Source organism: Muscardinus avellanarius (assembly GCF_963383645.1).
Source record: "Muscardinus avellanarius genome assembly, chromosome: 11".
In the NCBI taxonomy this organism is placed as follows: domain Eukaryota; kingdom Metazoa; phylum Chordata; class Mammalia; order Rodentia; family Gliridae; genus Muscardinus; species Muscardinus avellanarius.
Genome location: NC_137797.1, coordinates 34208945 through 34226234, shown reverse-complemented (window position 1 = coordinate 34226234; position 17290 = coordinate 34208945). Strand labels below are relative to the sequence as shown.

At 35.3% G+C, this 17290-nt stretch overlaps 1 protein-coding gene across 2 annotated transcripts in view; it reads right to left on the bottom strand.

The window, feature by feature from the left end:
• CEP290 (centrosomal protein 290) overlaps positions 1-17290 on the bottom strand; it is a gene marked incomplete at both ends in the record, with an annotated part of 100544 nt that overhangs the window by 2158 nt on the left and 81096 nt on the right. For both annotated transcript variants that reach the window (XM_080706162.1, XM_080706163.1), the window contains 9 exons: positions 2631-2725; positions 4468-4541; positions 5642-5783; positions 10215-10387; positions 11375-11497; positions 12288-12452; positions 13631-13717; positions 16460-16594; positions 17166-17289. In XM_080706162.1, the coding sequence (XP_080562288.1) occupies positions 2631-2725; positions 4468-4541; positions 5642-5783; positions 10215-10387; positions 11375-11497; positions 12288-12452; positions 13631-13717; positions 16460-16594; positions 17166-17289 (1118 nt within the window). The remainder of the gene's footprint in view (positions 1-2630; positions 2726-4467; positions 4542-5641; positions 5784-10214; positions 10388-11374; positions 11498-12287; positions 12453-13630; positions 13718-16459; positions 16595-17165; position 17290) is intronic.

Below are 17290 nucleotides of genomic sequence, written 5' to 3'. Positions count from 1 at the left end.
CGCACACTTGTAATCCCCAGGCTTGGGAGGCGAAGACAGGAAGATCACGCTGGTTTGAAGCCAGCCTCGCTGGCTTAAGAGACCCTGTGTCCAAGTAAAAAATATAAAATAGGTCTGGGAGTGTAGCCCGGAGGTAGAGGGTTTCCAGGAACCCCAGTACCACCAAAAAAAAAAAAAAAAAAAAAAAAAAAAAGGACTAACAGTAACTCAGAATTTCCAAAACAGTTCTGGTTTTATTTTGAAGCTTTAGAAGTGTTAGAACAGTTATTTTTATCTATTTCACAGAAGAGATATGCAGTAAGATGGCTCAGAAATTTCCCAAATCTGCTATCAGATCTAGAGAGTAATATATGCATTTTTTGAACCCAGAGGCAGTATAGCATAGTGGTTCTGGGCAGGGACTAGTAAGGAGCTTTGGAGTTTGAGAAAAGTAGATTTTAATCTTGCAACATTTTAGCTGTTGAAACCCTAGGGACAGCTTATTAATCTACTTAAATCTTTATCACATGTGAAATGAAGACAGCAGTACTTAGGTTATAAGAATGAAGTAGAATGATTTAAAGCATTGTAAAATTAGACACTATGCTAAGTGCTTAGTGATGGTTTTACTACAAAGTAATATCAGGACTGCATGGTAGGATATTTAAAAAGCTGTATGAAATAGTCAAAACCATAGATGAGCAAATAAGGTAACCTAACTGAGGTGGATGGGAGAGGCGACATGAGACGTTCCCTAATGTACATGATGTACATTCATAAACAGTAAATCATCAAGCCAAACATAAGAGGGAATGGGGTTGGAATTGAGGGAGGGCTGAGTGATGTGTGCATGTATGCCTCTACCACCTTGTATACCATTAAAATATATGATGACAATGTACTAATAAAAAAAAGAACTGTCTAGATTTAAAGGGCAGAATCTGGCACTTCTATCAAGCTATCAAATAATGGCACCATTAGGTTTAGAGGCTCATCATAGACTTGTAATAGCAGAAACTCAGAATCAAAATAAGTGTTCATAAAAAGGTATATGGTTCAACAGAAGATCCATGCAATAAGAGACAATAAAATTATTACAAGAATGAGATATATAAAACTCAAGATGTCCACGATAAATTGCTAATGGCAATAAGCAACATTAATTCAACTGCATACCATTCTCTCTCTGCCCCTCTCTCTCTCTCTCTCTCTCTCTCCCCCCATATATATATATGGAAAACAAAATGACTTTAAGATCTCTTCTCATTCACAGCAGTTATACTCTATTAAATTGGCACCAGCAGTATCATACCACTATTCCTAAGGGATGTACACACACATACACACACACACACACACATCTCAGAAATTATAATCTTAAATCCTAAAATAACTCATTTAGGTGAATTGTTTTATTTTACAAAAAATAAAAACCCCAAGGTTCACAATTATTAAATGATGGTTGAGGCTGCCCCACTAATGGGTGTCTGAGCTGGTATTGAAACCCACTGCACCAGAGACAGAACTTCCTGTACTATGCCGTGCTGTCCCCTACTGTCTCCCGTCCTCTGGTTGTTTCTATATGAAAGTAAACAAGAATGTACACCACTACTTTTTTGGATCTCAGCTGAGAACGTGAGATTATTCAAATTATTCACCATGTGTATCTACCAAAGCACTATATTGGTTTTAGAATTACAGATACGTTTTATTCAACGGGTAAATCTGCAAGTACAGAATCTACCAATAATGAGGATTAATTGTACATTTTGTGTGTGTGTATAAATATATTTATGTACATGTATACATATGCATATGTACATACATATATACAAATATGTATGGTATGTGTGTGTACACACATGCACACAAATGCATATAGAAATAGGGAAATGATTAGTAATAACTTTGTGAACAGGAGTAGGATAGATTTTGAGTTTACATTATAATGGAGTATTTGTAGTTTTAGAATTAACAAGAGTTAGGGTGAGAACTGGGTAAGGGCTAAATGAGTGATGTGTGCATGTGTACCTCTACCATCTTGTACCCCATTAAGATGAATGACTACGCCAGGCGTGGTGGCGCACACTCGTAATCCCAGCGCTTGGGAGGCTGAGACAGGAGGATTGCACAGGTTCGAAGCCAGCCTCAGCTGCTTAGTGAGGCTCTCAGCAACTTAGTGAGACCATTTCCAAATAAAGTATAAAATAGGTCTGGTAGTATAGCCCGGATAGAAAAAGTGAGTTCCACCTCTAGTATCAAAAAAAAAAAAAAAAAAAATGACTACAATGCACCAAGAAAAAAAAATTAAGGGAAATAAATAAAAATTTCAGAGGGATTAAAAACTTCTGGTTCCTATATTCAGAAACATATCTAGTTTTTACTTATATTCAGAAATATATCTAGTTTTTACTTTTTAGTGTTGTGATTAAGTCTAAAATACCTGGAAGGAACATGAGAAACAAAACATATAATCCCTACGCAATAGTGTAAACAATCCAAAGGACTGAATGTGAATATGTTGTAGCATGGAGAGATGCTAACTCTAAAACTTCCTTTCAAGAATTTCACTTTATATGTAGGCAATTATCAGAAATTAAGGCAAACCCTAATTAAAACTTGAGATAACCAAGTCTTATAAAACACATTACCGGATGTGGTGCTTTCAGCTGCATTCTGTTCCTTGTGGGCTTCTATCTGATGGAGTAGCTCTGCTTTTTCTTTATCCAGCTGACTATTTGCTAATCTAGAGCACAAAGATAATGTGGTAAGAACACAGACACACAACAACAACACCCCTAACAAATGTTGCTCCACAAAAATACAAGGGCAGGGCTGGGCTGGTGGCGCATGCTTGTAATCCCAGCATTCAGGAGGCTGAGACTGGAGGACTGCAGTTTGCAGACAGCCTCAGCACTTAGCGAGGCCCTTTGCAACTCAGTAATACCCAGTATCAAAAAAAAAAAAAAAAAAAAAGAGTGCTGAGCATGGTGGCGCACGCTTGTAATCCCAGCATTTGGGAGGCTGACACCAGAGGATTGTGGTTAGCAGACAGCCTCAGCTACTTGGTGAGGATCTTTGCAACTCAGTGAGACCCTGTTTCAAAAAAAAAAAAAAATTAAAGAATAAAAACTAGGGTTGGGGGTATAGCTAGGAGGGAGAATGTCCCCAGGTTCCATCCCCAGTACCACAAAAATAAATAAATAAATAAATAAATAAATAAATAAATAAATAAATAAAGTAAAAGGACTAAAAAGTAGGGCTGGGAGTATAGCTCAGATGTGTAGCATAAAAAAAAAAAGGATTTTTTTTTGTGTGTGTGTGTGGTACTGCAAATGAAACCCAGGGGCATACTACCTCTGAGGTATACCCCCAGTTCTACCTTTTCTTCTTTATTTTCAAACAGGGTCTCACTGAATTGCAAAGGGCCTAAGTAGCTGAGGCTGTCTGCCAAACTGTGATCCTCCTGTCTCAGCCTCCCAAATGCTGGGATTACAAGCATGTGCCACCACATTTGGCTTACAAGGGCATGTCTTATCAACAAAGGATGTACAGTACTCAAAATGTGCTAGTATTTTACCAAGGTAAATATATGTCGTCTATGTTGCAATGCTACCATGGTCAAACAGCATGGAATCAAAATCTTCATGTCTTTCTTAACATCTGAACTAATGTCATTTTTTTTTTTTTTTTTGAGGTATTGGGGGTTGAACCCAGGGGCATTCTACCTCTGAGCTATGACCACGGCCCCATTTTTTTATTCTTTATTTTGAAACAGGGTCTCACTAAGTTGCAGAGAGCCTCACTAAGTAGCTGAAGCTGTCTGTGAATCTGTGATCCTCCTGCCTCAGCCTCCCAACGATGTCATTTTTTTTTTAAGAGTAGTTTTCTTACAAGAAAAGCCCAATGGAAATACGCTACAGAGGCCTCTGAAAATAAAGAATTACTTGTTCTCTCTTTCAATAATATCTGGCTCTGAAAAGCTAAGGTTTAATTCCTCTAGTACTGTTGGAAATTAAATTTCAAACTGGAAACATGAAGACTAGATATTTACCCTTTTTTTTTCAGTATCTAGTATGCAAAAGAGAACATGACTTTATTTCATAAGGACCTAACAAACGTATTAGGGGTAAATAATGTGGAAATGTTCTCAATTTCTAGTTATAGGAAACCTAGTTATATATATAACTAGGCACACACACACACACACACACACACACACACACACACACACACACATTTTTTTGGTGGTACTGGGGTTCCTGGAAACCCTTCTACCTCCGAGGCTACACTCCCAGACCTATTTGTATATTTTTTATTTGGAGACAGGGTCTCTTAAGCCAGCAAGGCTAGCTTTGAACCTGAGCTATCCTCCTGTCTCTGCCTCCCAAGAGCAGGGATTACAAGCGTGCGCCACCACGCCCAGCTAAACTATATTTTTTTAAAGTAAGAAAAAATAAAGAATAGGCATATGAATGTAGACTGTACCTAAGAATTTGAAGCTCCCGTTTAAGGCCTTGCTCTGTCTCAGTTCCTTCAGGAACATGTTTGAGAATCTCAATCTTTGAGCACAATGAAGTTAGAAAATAAAGTTTAGCATGAAGTATGAGATTTTATGAACACATTTTTAATGAAGTATAAGTTTGATTTTCAAAAGCACATATAATCACATTTCTATTATCTATTTAAAATTTATTCATTCACTCAACAATTATTATTGAATACCAGGCATTGTCCTAGGTAAAAAGGATATAGCAGTGAACTATATATAAGCGAAGTCCCTTCCTGCATGGTCCTTACATTTTTATTGAGGAAAGACAATGAACATGTGATATGTTTTAATAGTGTCAGGTGATAGGAAGGGTTATCACAAATAATTGAGGGTAAGAGGACAGAGCAATGAAGGGTACAGGGTTAAAGTTAGGGAAGGTGTCTCTAAGGGATAAGGGATTTAAGCAGACATGAAGTATGGGAATGGCCTATGAGAATACAATTGTTTCCTAAACAAAGGTACAAATGCAAAGATTTGAAGCTTAAATGAATTTGGATTGTTTGAAGGTCTAAAAGAAAGTTAATGTGCCAAAGCACTGTGAACAAAGGAGAAAGTAGTAGAAGATGAGAAGGAAGAAAAAAGCTTTTATGTCCTTACAGGTTATGAAAAGAACTTTAGTATAAAGTTTTATTCTAGGGTAATGGAGAACCACTAGAAAAATGTGGGTGTGGTACTGCTATAATTTGCTTTATGCTTTAAAGGAATTGTTTGATGACTATGTGAAGAGATGACCAAAGATATGGAGAATGTGAAATAACCTGAGAATGGAAGCTAAGACACCAGTTAGGAAATTACTGCAAATGTTCAGGTATGAGATAATATCTTAAGAGTAGTAGTGATAGAGATGTTAAAAAAAATAGTCCTATCTTGGATATATTTTGAAAATTTAGCTGGCATAATTTAATGATGAAAAGACGTAGGGAATGACAGAAAGTATGAAGTTAATAATGACCAAGTTTTTGGCTTACATAAATGGGTAAAATGGTAGTACCATCCAGTTAGATGGTTTTTCTGGAGGAAGAATTAATCAATAATTCATTTCTTCTACTTCAGATAATGTAAGGAGCTAATTGAGATATATTATCATATAAGAAAAATCATATTACATGCCTGTTGTTCGAGGTCTTCAGTATATTTCTTAACTTTCTCTTCTCTCTCAGTTGCTTCTCTTACAAGTTGTTTAAGATCAATAATGCTTTGATTTTTCTTGGCAATGTCAGTTTCCAAATCTTTCAACTTGTTTTCATACATTCTAAAAGCATAAAGAAAATACATAGTAGACATGTCATATCATTTCTCTTAAATATCTCTCTTATCTGGGCATGGTGGCATATGCTTTTAATCCCAGCATTCAGGAGGCAGAGACCAGAGGATCACAGTTTGTGACAGCCTCAGCGACTTAGTGAGGCCCTTTGCATATCAGTGAGACTCTGTTTCAAAATAAAAGATCAAAAAATAGGGCTGGGGGTATAGCTCAGAGGTAGAATGCCCTTAGGTTCCATTTCCAGTACCACAAAAACAAAACAAAACAAAAAACTCTCTTAATAATTTAAATATCAGTTCAAATTAATTACTATATATAGTTTCTTCTTGTTGAGAAGAAATTTTCTCTTTGACCTACTCATTTATTCAGCATTAAGAGATACTGACAAGAAATGTTTCTCTAGTTAACAGTTGAGCTGTTACCATTTAGATCTGGAATGTTCCCTCAAAACTCTGTGTTGAAGGCTTGGCCCCAATGCAGCACTGTGCAGAGGTGGGGCTTTGGGAAGTGACTGGATCATGAGGCACTGACCTCATCAGTGGACTGATACACTGAGAGCTGAATGGACTACTAGGAGAGTCGACACTGTAGGCAGGTGGGGTAGGTTGGAAGACATAGGTCACAAGAAGTAGGAATTGTGCCCTTAGATACTTGCTCTTTACCCTGGACCCTTCCTCCTTCATCTCTGTTTTATCCATGCTTACTAATTGCCATAAGTTGAGCAGCTTTCTTCTTCCACATGCTTCTACCTTGAAGTTCTATGTCACTCAGGGCCCAAAGAATAGGAGCCAGTTGACCATGGACTGGAACTTCTAAATCCTCAGCCAAAATAAACCTTTCCTCCTCCAAAATTGTTTTTCCTCAGGTATTAGTCACAGAGACAAAAAGCAACTAATATAGAAATTATTTAAGATAATAGGATTTAGGTGTTTCCTGAGATTAAAAACACAAGAATGAAGCCTGAATTTGACCACTGTAAAATTTTGAAATTAATACCCCCTTTTCAGTCATAAAACAAGGAAATATGAAGTCTAATTCATCAGAATATCAAATATGTATCACCCTATATTTTAATATAAAGCTGGTAATTAAAGCCTTTCTCATTCATATATAGAGGAGGTATCTATGCAGAAAAACAAAAAGGTACTTCATGGAGAAGAAAAAAAAAAACTGTCCCAAAGTATAAATTAGAATAACAGTGCATGATGGGAGAAGATGAAGCATGGAAAAATCTGAATAGAGTTGTAGCCATTAATGAAATGACTGATATTTCAAAAAAATCCCGACTTCAAGTTTTAAAAACTTGAGCCAAAAGGCTTTACTGTCACACTTAAAAAAAGACAATGCTTATAATATTCCCTAAGTAGCTGGCTGTGATAGCACACACTTGTAATCCCAGCATTTGGGAAGCTGAATAAGGAGGATCGAGGTTCTCAGCCAGCCTCAGCCACTTAGTAATGTCCTTTGCAACTCAGTGAAACCCTGTTTTAAAATAAAGAATAAAAAAACAGGGCTGGGGGTATAGCTCGCAGGTAGAATGAACTTGGGCTCCATCCCCAGTACCGAAAAAAAAAAAAAAAATTCCTGAAGAAAGGGAAAAAAATGGAATGCCTCCTAGCTGATTTTAAAAGGCTAGTTCTGTTTTGTCAACAGAACCTGACAAAGATGGTATAAGAAAGAAGAATTATGATTGTCTAAATATATTAGTATATTGAGCTTTTTTGTTTTTTGCTATACTGGGAATGGAACCCCGGGGCATTCTACCTCTGAGCTACACTCCCTGGCCCTATTTTTATTATTTACTTATGAAACAGGGTCTCGCTGAGTTGCAAAGGACCTCACTAAGTAGCTGAGGCTGTCCACGAACCGCGATCCTCCTGTCTCAGTCTGTCGAAAGTTGGGATAACAAGTGTGTGCCACCACTCCTGGCTTATATTGAGCTTTTGATAGACCTTAGAAACTTCTATTAGAAGAAAATGTTCTTAACCAGGACTCACAGAAGATGTATTAAAGGCTACAGGTGAAATATAAGCAGCTCACTCTTTCACATCTATCTCTTTGTTCAAAAGATACCCATGCAGAGAGGCCTTCTTTCATTACTATATCTAAAATGGTCCTGCACATACCTTGGACTGCCCCCAGCAGTCAGCACAGGTAGGACACAGAATAGGTGTAAGTTGTCCAAGTAAAAAATAACAGCAACTATAAAAATTTCAGCATGAGCAAATTTCTGTGCCATAGGTCCCTAAACTGCTTCACTGAGCTGAGTGTATATCAAGCCCATCAAGACCTTAGCACTTTTCTTTTTGGTGGAGGTGCAATTTATGGGACCTGAAGGTCAAAGATCAGAATGAGCCTTATCTCTGTCAAGAAGTTTCTATTTGGCTTATTTCTTCTCTAAAATGGTTTACTGAAGGCATTCTCATACTCATCTGTATAGTTCTCAAATTAGAAACAAATTAATGATATAAAATATTAAGTCATATTTAATTATAGCTAAATATATACAAATTGTCTACAATCTTATTAACCCTTTTATCCTAATCATTTTTGGTCTCACAGAGCTCTTTAGAAGAGGTAAGACAGAAATCATCAACTCTAAAGATAAAAACAACTTGAGCCAACAGAAGGCATATAATTTAGTCAGGGTCACATTAAAATTTAGATCTCTCTCAGCCATGGAAGTTACCTGGATCTCTGAAGGAACCAAGGCAAGATAGGCCTTTTAGAGACAACACACAGCATGAGGCACAGAATCTGGCAGTAGCAGGTGTGAAGTAACTTTCTGCTGAATAAGTCTCAAAGTAACCACAAAATTCTTTGAGGCCATTTGTGATTGCAGAAAAAAATAAACAATGACATAGAAATCAACTATATTGTCTTGTTAGCTGACAGTCACAGCTGGAGTCTAAGAAGACAAAGTAAGAGACTTTCCCCTGCATACTATTGCAGTTGCTATTTTCATCCTGACACTAGCCTTCTGACAGAATACTTGTTCCCAGTTCCTAGATAGGAAAAGGAAGGTCTAAAGGGAAAGGGTGAATTCTGTTTCATGAGCAGTATCACAACAAGAACTAAAGACTCCTTTTCTAGGATCACAAAGCATCTGGGCTGCCCTCTAATGTGACTGCTTATTAACCTTTCTCTTTTTTTCTAAGACTTGGCTGGTGGGCAAATGCAGCACAACAGGCCTGTTGTGGGAACTGCTGTGGTTTCAGTGTCAAGGCTCCCGTACTACTTGTACTGATGATGGGTGTCAGATTGCCAGCATCCTCATTAAGATCACCCCAAAGGGCTGGTAGGACAGATGTGGCCCTCAAAGACATCAAAGGGGAAGTTGGGGATAAGTGGACATAAGGAATTCTATGAAAATTAGTTTGCCTTTTGAAATGGGAAGAGCAGATATGCTGATGACAAATAACACAACTTCATCAGGATGGCTTTGGTAGGAAAGGAAAAGGCAGAATCCCATGAGTCACTTGCCTCTAGATTCCTTGAATTGGAAATGGGAACAACACTAGTGTCTTTTACCAAATCATCACAGGCATGATAAACCACCTATGGGACAGTGGCAATGGTACAGGAATATTCTTTTAGCCACAAAAATTAGTTCCACAGGCAGAAATCCCATATATTTACAGAAAAGATTCACAGAGTAGGAGATAACTGAGTACAGGAAAATAGAGGCCAGTAATACACTAAAGCTATTGCTGAATGTATCTTCTGTAACTACCTGAAGACAAAGTTTCCTAGGATATTAACTCTAAAAACACTGGGGGCTCAACTTAGATCCTGTACACCATAAACCGTGACAAGACAACTCAATTGTTTCTAGCTCTCACACTTGGAAACAGAAAATGAATAATACTCAAGAAGTTAAGGTTAAACTTGTTCCTGGCACTACAAAGGAATTAAAAAAAAAAAAAAAAAAGGAAGCTGTAGCCCTCAGTGAGAAGATGGGTTTTAGCTCAGGCTCATGGTTGCCAGGAGGTCTGTGATGCCTGCTCCATTCTTTGCTCTGCCATCCAAAGTAGCTGAACTTCTTTTATTTTGCAGTACTGGGGATGGAACTCTGGGGCACTCTACCTTCGAGCAACACCCCCAACCAAATTTTTATTTTATTTTGAAACAGGGTCTCACTGAGTTGCAAAGGGCCTCACTAAGTAGCTGAGGCTCTCTGTGAATCCAGATCCTCCTGTCTCAGCCTCCCAAATGCTGGGATTACAAGCGTGCGCCACCACACTCGGCTCAAAGTAGTTAAACTTCTTAAAAGAAAAGGACTTTGTAAATGCTAGGACAAAATACACATATATTAAATAACCATTAGAAAAGCACTGGGTTACTCAGAATAGGCTCCTCTTTTAAATAAATGATGCCAGAATCACAATTTTGTACAAGCTTTACACTATTTGTTCTTACCTTGTAACAACAATTGATTTCCAGCTCTTGCTGTCAGCACCTTCAAGCTGTGGACCTCTACTTTCCGCACACTGTAATCTCTTACCAGTCTCTTCTAGTTGAACTGTCATCTTTTCATTTAGTATTTCTAAATTATTCTTGGCTATCCGAAGTTCCTCTACAGCTTCAGTTTCCTATCATTAAAAGCTACTTATTATGACAAAACATAATACTGTTCTCATAGATCTATGTATTCAAAATTATCATTACAAGTTGGAAAACAAAAAATTATTTGAATTTCTAAATGTTGGTTAAATGTGCAATAAAAATTCAGTGTTTCTTCTTCTCTAAAACATAAATATATCATAGTACTTACAACAAAAGATCATGTAAATGAGATTAGAAAAATATATTTACAAGTTATTTTACTCTAATATTTACTTTGTTATTTTGCTTCTAACATTTTTAGAATAATGAATAGTTTCTTTACATATTTAAAAGGTGCTTTGTTGACACCCTAATACTTAATAGAACCGATTATAAGCATTTACTATGTGTAACTAACATAGTTTATATCCACATTCAAGGTGTTGAGTTACTCTGGCCACATAATCTATTCAGTTACTCTTTTAACTAGATTTAAAAATATTAATTATAATTTATTCCCTAGTTCATCCACAAAAATAACAAAATCTCTCTCCCTGGAACAAGAAATGTATTTTGTCATATAAACAGAATAAAATCTATCTGTTTAACAAAATAACTGCATATACTCCTTAGTCATTTTTCTAAGTCATGTGCATAAACATTAATTCACTTAAATCTCAAAGCAGCTCTATGACATGGGTATGCTTCCTATTTCCAATTTTATATATGAGAAAATTGAGAAAAAGAAAGGTTAAATAGCATGCCCAATTCGCATTATTAATAAGTAACAAAGTTGGAAACTGAATCCAGAGTGAGTAGTTTTTACATTATACTGCCTCTAAATTGATGAACATTTTATTATCAATTTCCTTCATGGTGAAAGGATAAAATGATGGCAAGTATAAAAACAAAATCCCTAAATCTTCTAATTTCTATTTTGAGTAGACACTGTAATCAAGAATCTACTTTCAGTTTGCCAAGATGTACTGCTTAATTAAAATATTAGTAATTATAGCCAATCAAAGAAGTCATACTTTTTTAAGTTCTTTACGAAGTCTTTCATTTTCAGCAACAATTTTCTCTGTGCCTTTGGCCTTGGACTCATAGTGCATGCTCAACTGACGTCCGAGGTGAGCTTTAAGTTTTTCTAATTCAGCCTGATAATAAAACGAAAACAAAAACTAGATTATCAAACGAGAAAATCCAAGACAAGATGATCTTCTAAATTCATAAAAGTTAGTTCAAGGTACTTTTAGAGGTAATATCTGATATGATTAGAATTAAAGTCTTCCCTTGAATTAGAGTCATCTAGAGAAGAAGCCTCCTTCCAACCTTGGCTACACATTAGATAACTTAAAAAAAAGGTACAACTCCCTCCCGCTCGCCTTGCCCCATCTAAGACTACACACGTCCTAGGACCTACTCCAAAATAATCAAATCAGTCGCAAGGATGGGATCTTGGACATCTATATGTTTGAAAAGGGACACAAGTGGTTAATATATGCCACTAGAGTGAAACCAATGCTCTTGAAATAAGGAAGATCAAGTAAAGACATTAAATAATTATTTTACCTTTCTCTTCAATTAGTTTTTCTGTTTGTATACAACATGTATCTGTACAGTGCCCATTAAATCATTTTACATAGTATAATTAAATTTTTCATCAAAAATTAATAAAAATTAAACTGTAAAAGATTCCCCTAAAATGATAATATTAAGAAATCACCTTTACAAAGCCAGGTGTGGTGGTGCAACACTTGTAATCCTAGTACTTAGGAGGCTGAGATAGGAGGATCAGAGGTTCTCAGCTACTTAGTGAGGCCCTCCAAAACAGTGAGACTGTTTCAAAATAAAGAATCAAAAATAGGGCTGGGGTGTAGCTTGGAAGTAGAATGTCCCTGGGTTTCAATCCCAGTACTGCAAAAAACAAACAACAAAAGAAATTACCTTTAATTTTTCATTTTCCAGTTCAATATTGGCCATTTTTTCACTGGTCATTATTCCTGATGCTTTTTTCAACTGTTCATTTTCTCTTTGAACTTTTTCAACTACTTTTTTCATTAAACCAATGGTTTTTTCTAGTTCTGGGATTGTTTTTCCACTTCTACCAGACTACAAGACAACATGCCAAGTTTTAATTTAAACAAATATTTTAAAGAGTATAATATGAAATACCAACCATACAATAGACCCATTAAGGTACTCATCATTAATATCTCCTAGCATTTGATCCCAAAGCTTGTGTTAATTCAATACATCTTTATAAAAATTTAAAAAATCTTTAATTCTCCCTATAATACAAGAAAAACACTACAGAATTTGACAGTCCTATAATCATACAGCTAAAAACTATAGCTTAAGTAGTCTAAGCTTTTATGTCCGATGCAAATGAATAAATTTAAGTATCCTATTTATCCAATTTTTTCTCCAACATATCAGTTTTCTTTATATGGAATAAAATAACAAAAAAAGAAATTGCTTCTTTAAAGAGCTCATAAGTAATAAAATTTTCTCTGTAGCTTAATTTGAAATAACCTCATGTAAAGATATCAACAGAGATAGGTCACCACATAACACAATTAATTGCTTATAAGTTAAAATAAAAATAGTTTTAACAGTTCAGTAAAACAATGTGCTCACATTTTTCAACATTAATTACCATTCAGATTGTACAATAACCCTAAAATGTAACCACTAATATAATTTCATAACATACATATATATAATTTTATATATATATTATTAAACATATATTAATTTTACTCATAACCAGAAAAGGTCAAATTAGTACACTGTATTTTTCCAGTAGTGAGGATGGAACCCAGGGGCATTCTACCTCCAAGCTACACCCTCAGCCCCATTTTTGATTCTGTGTTTTAAAACAAGGTCTCACTAAGTTGCAGAGGGCCTCACTAAGTAGCTGAGGCTGGCCGCGAATGGCGATCCTCTGGTCTCAGCCTCCCAAATGCTGGGATAACAAGCGTGCGCCACCACACCCAGCTAACATATATTTTTTTTAATTTTTAATTTTTCAAGGTGACAAAGTTGTACGTATTTACTGTATACACATACAAATTCATTTTTAAAACAACACTGACCATCAATCAGCAAGATATTTTTCTGAATATTTTCTAATAATTATCTTAATATTTTCACTGAGTCTGTCAATATTTAACATTATTACCTGAATGGACTTTTGCATTACACTTGCTTACATCAATGGCACTCACCAGCCTGAAATCAATGGCAACTTAAATCTTTGGCCCTGGCTTCCTGAGGAACATACTCACCCCTCTAACATGGCCAAGTTTCCGTTCAACTTCTATTTTTCCTTTCTTAAGAAATTCACACATTTCCTTCAAATCTTTTACTTGACTCTAAACAATAACAGAAAATAAGTTATAGTCTGACACAACTATCAGCACTTAAAAGGCAAACAATTCATCTGCAGTAATGATCTCTTTGACTATACAGACAAATTAAACAACTGATTCTCCATACTAACATGGAACATTCTGAACCTAGATATATGTTAAATTAATAAAAACATATTTTGTACATGAGCTTTTGACATTTAGTATACAATCTAAATTTGGGTTTAAAATTCTGACTATAATTGTTCTACAATTCACACATATCGATTATTATATACATGGTACAGAGGGGGAAAAAAAGTCTAGACAAGAGAAAAGAAAGATTCTCAAGATCTAGAAAATAGATTCTAAGCCCACTTATGAGAATAAAGTAAATTTTCTAAAGATGCAATTAATGAAGTAAAGGCCTCAATTCAAAGCACAAACAACCGATTAGACCACATGGAGAACAGAATCTCGCTCTTAGAAGATGAGCAATCCAAAAATGAACACATAGTTTCTAATCTAGAAAAAAATATACAACAGCAGGAATCTGACATTGAAGAAATATGGGCTCATCTTAAGAGAGCTAACCTAAGAATAATTGGAATAGAGGAGGGAAAAGAAAGTGAAACCAAAGGGATCAACAATCTCTTCAAGGAAGTAATAGCAGAAAATTTTCCAAACTTAGAGCAAGAGGATGATACACAGGTCCAGGAAACTTATAGAACTCCCTTTAGACAGGATCAGAGAAGAGGATCCCGACGCCATATAATTGTCAAAATGACCAATGTGGAAGCCAAGCAGAGAATCTTAAAGGCAACAAAAACAAAGGGCCAAGTGACATTCAGAGGCAAACCAATTAGAATCACTCCAGACTTCCCAAACCAAGTCATGAGAGCCAGAAGGGCTTGGAGTAACATATTCCAAACTCTGAAAGAAAACAACTTCCAGCCAAAAATGTCCTACCCAGCAAAACTTTCTATCAAATTAGATGGAGAAATAAGAAGCTTCCATGACAAACAGAAACTGAAGGAATTTATGTCTTCAAAACCAGCGCTAGAGAAAATACTCAAAGAGATTAACTACAAAGAAGAAATAGGTAACACTCACCAGAACCAGAGAAACAAGACTTTCCATCCAACAGACAACTAAGATTGGTTATCTGTGGAGATTCATTATTTATGTTAGTCTTTTACCTATCTCTAAATTGTATTGTTTGCCTTTATTGTTGTTAATTTTTAGGATTTCTAGTTGGAATATTAATATACCTTTAGATATAGCATTTGGAAATATTTTATCCAATTCTATTAGTAACTTTTAACTCTGTTTACATTGTCTTTGGATATACAATATTTTTTTATTATTTTTTAGGGAGTTTGTATATTCTTCTGTTGCCTGTGCCATTGAAATCATATCCAAGAAATCACTGCCAATTTCAATGTTGCGAGGTTTTATGACCCAGATTTTCTTCTAAAAGTTTATAGTCTTAAGATATATATTTAGGTCTTTTATCTATTTTGAGTTAATACTTGTATGTGGGATTAGGTAAGGGTCCAATTTTATTCTTTTCCATGTAATTATTATTTTTCAACAATATTTAATTAAAAGATTATTATTTCCACCACCAAATGTTCATGGAAACCTTGTCAAAAATAACTTGGCAATATAGGGAAGAATTTAGCTCTAGGCTTGTATTTAACTCCAATGGTTTATATATCTGCCTTTAGAACAGTACTACACTGTTTCAATTATTGTAGCTTTATATGGTTTGAAATCAGAAAATATATATCTGCTAGCTTTGTTGTTTTTCAAGATTGTTTTGGGTATCTAGAATCCATATTCCATATTGGGATAGATTTTTTTTCTGAAAAATAAATATATAAATATATGATAGTTTCACCTAAAAAAACAAAAAAAAAAAATCCTCTGGTAGGAAAGAAAGCAAAAAGAAATATTGAAATGTTATCTTTAAGTCGTCAAAAGCTTGGTATCAGACAAATGAAACTGTTATGTGAGATTAACATTTTTAATTTTGGATAAATTGCTATAATACTAGATGTCAACCACTAAGCCAAGCATGGGAAGGAGGGAAGGGGAAAGAATGGGGTGGGGATTGGGTGGGGGCTGACTGGGCGATGTGTGCATGTATGTCTACAAAAGTTTGTATCCCACTATGATGTATGAATACAGTGCACCAATAAAATAAAATAAAAAAAAAGAAACAACTATCCTTATATTTTCAAGGGGGACAATCATTAATGAAATATACCCACTATCCTCCCATCAGGGCATTTGAACTTGCATTTCTATCATTTGAAATTCATTTTTGATACCTATATGAACAACTTCCTAACTTCTGCCCTAGTTTTCTGGTCACGGTCATCTTATTAACGAAGCTCTCTCTTAATAGAATTATTTTAAATCTCTCTTCACCCATACCCTTTACACCAGCCATGATTCTTTTCTCATTTTAGCATTTATTATCAGCTTAGATACTGTATACTGAGTTGTTTGATTGTTCATTATGTCTTCCCACTAGGACACAATTTCATGAGTCTGTAGATTAACTGCATCTTTCAAAAGTATTTGATATAAAGTAGGCTCTCAGCAAATAACTGTAAAATGAAAAAAATTCTTACAATATAAAACCACCATACTTTATGTATTCTTCATAAGCTAATATAAGTAAACATAATAACTGAGTGATGAAGAAGAGTTTCAGCTATTTGATTTCCTAACTATAGCAAAGCATATTAAATTTACCTTCAATCTTGGCAAATCTTTATTTGCTTGTTCAAGCTGAAATTTCAGTTCAATATTTTCAGATGACAACTTCAAGTTCTCCTTCTGAAGTTCCTGTTCTTTTTGACAATGATCATCTGACTCTATCCCAGAAATCTTCAGGAAAATAAAATTGGGGACTTTTTTTTAAAGTTTAATAAATAAGAGATAAAAAAGACATATTGAATGAGAAAACACTATGTCAAAAGAAAATTTTTTTCTCAAAGAAATAGAGGAGGTAAAAGAGAGTTATGACTTAAACTGCCATACATATAATGCCTTCACACATATTCTAATAATACTTAAACTAATTTATGCTGGTTTTCTTAGTTCAAAATAAAGGTTGCATAACTGTTACACATTGAATTGTGTCCCTCCATTCCCCCAATCATGGTAAAGTTGTAACTCCCAGTAATTTAGAATGTGTCCTTATTTAGAGAGAGGGTCTTAACAGAGTTAATTAAGTTAAAATGAGACCACTAGGGTAGACCCGAATACAGTATAACTGGAATCCTTGTAAAAAGGGGAAGTTTGGGGATGTGGACAAAGATATGCACAAAAGAAAGATGATGGGAAGATACAGAGAGATGGCCATCTAATGTTTTTGGCCGGATAAACAAACACATTGTTTTCACTTTTATGTACATAAAAATAGGAGGGAAAAAAAAGAAGAAAGATGTACACTTACCAAAGTCTTAGAATACGCTTCTTTTGAGAGTTGCTTTTCTAAAGCATGAAGTTTTTCTTGAAGGTATCTGTTCTGTAAACGTAAATCTTCTATGACAGCATCTCGAGGAAGGGCTTGGTGGGTCC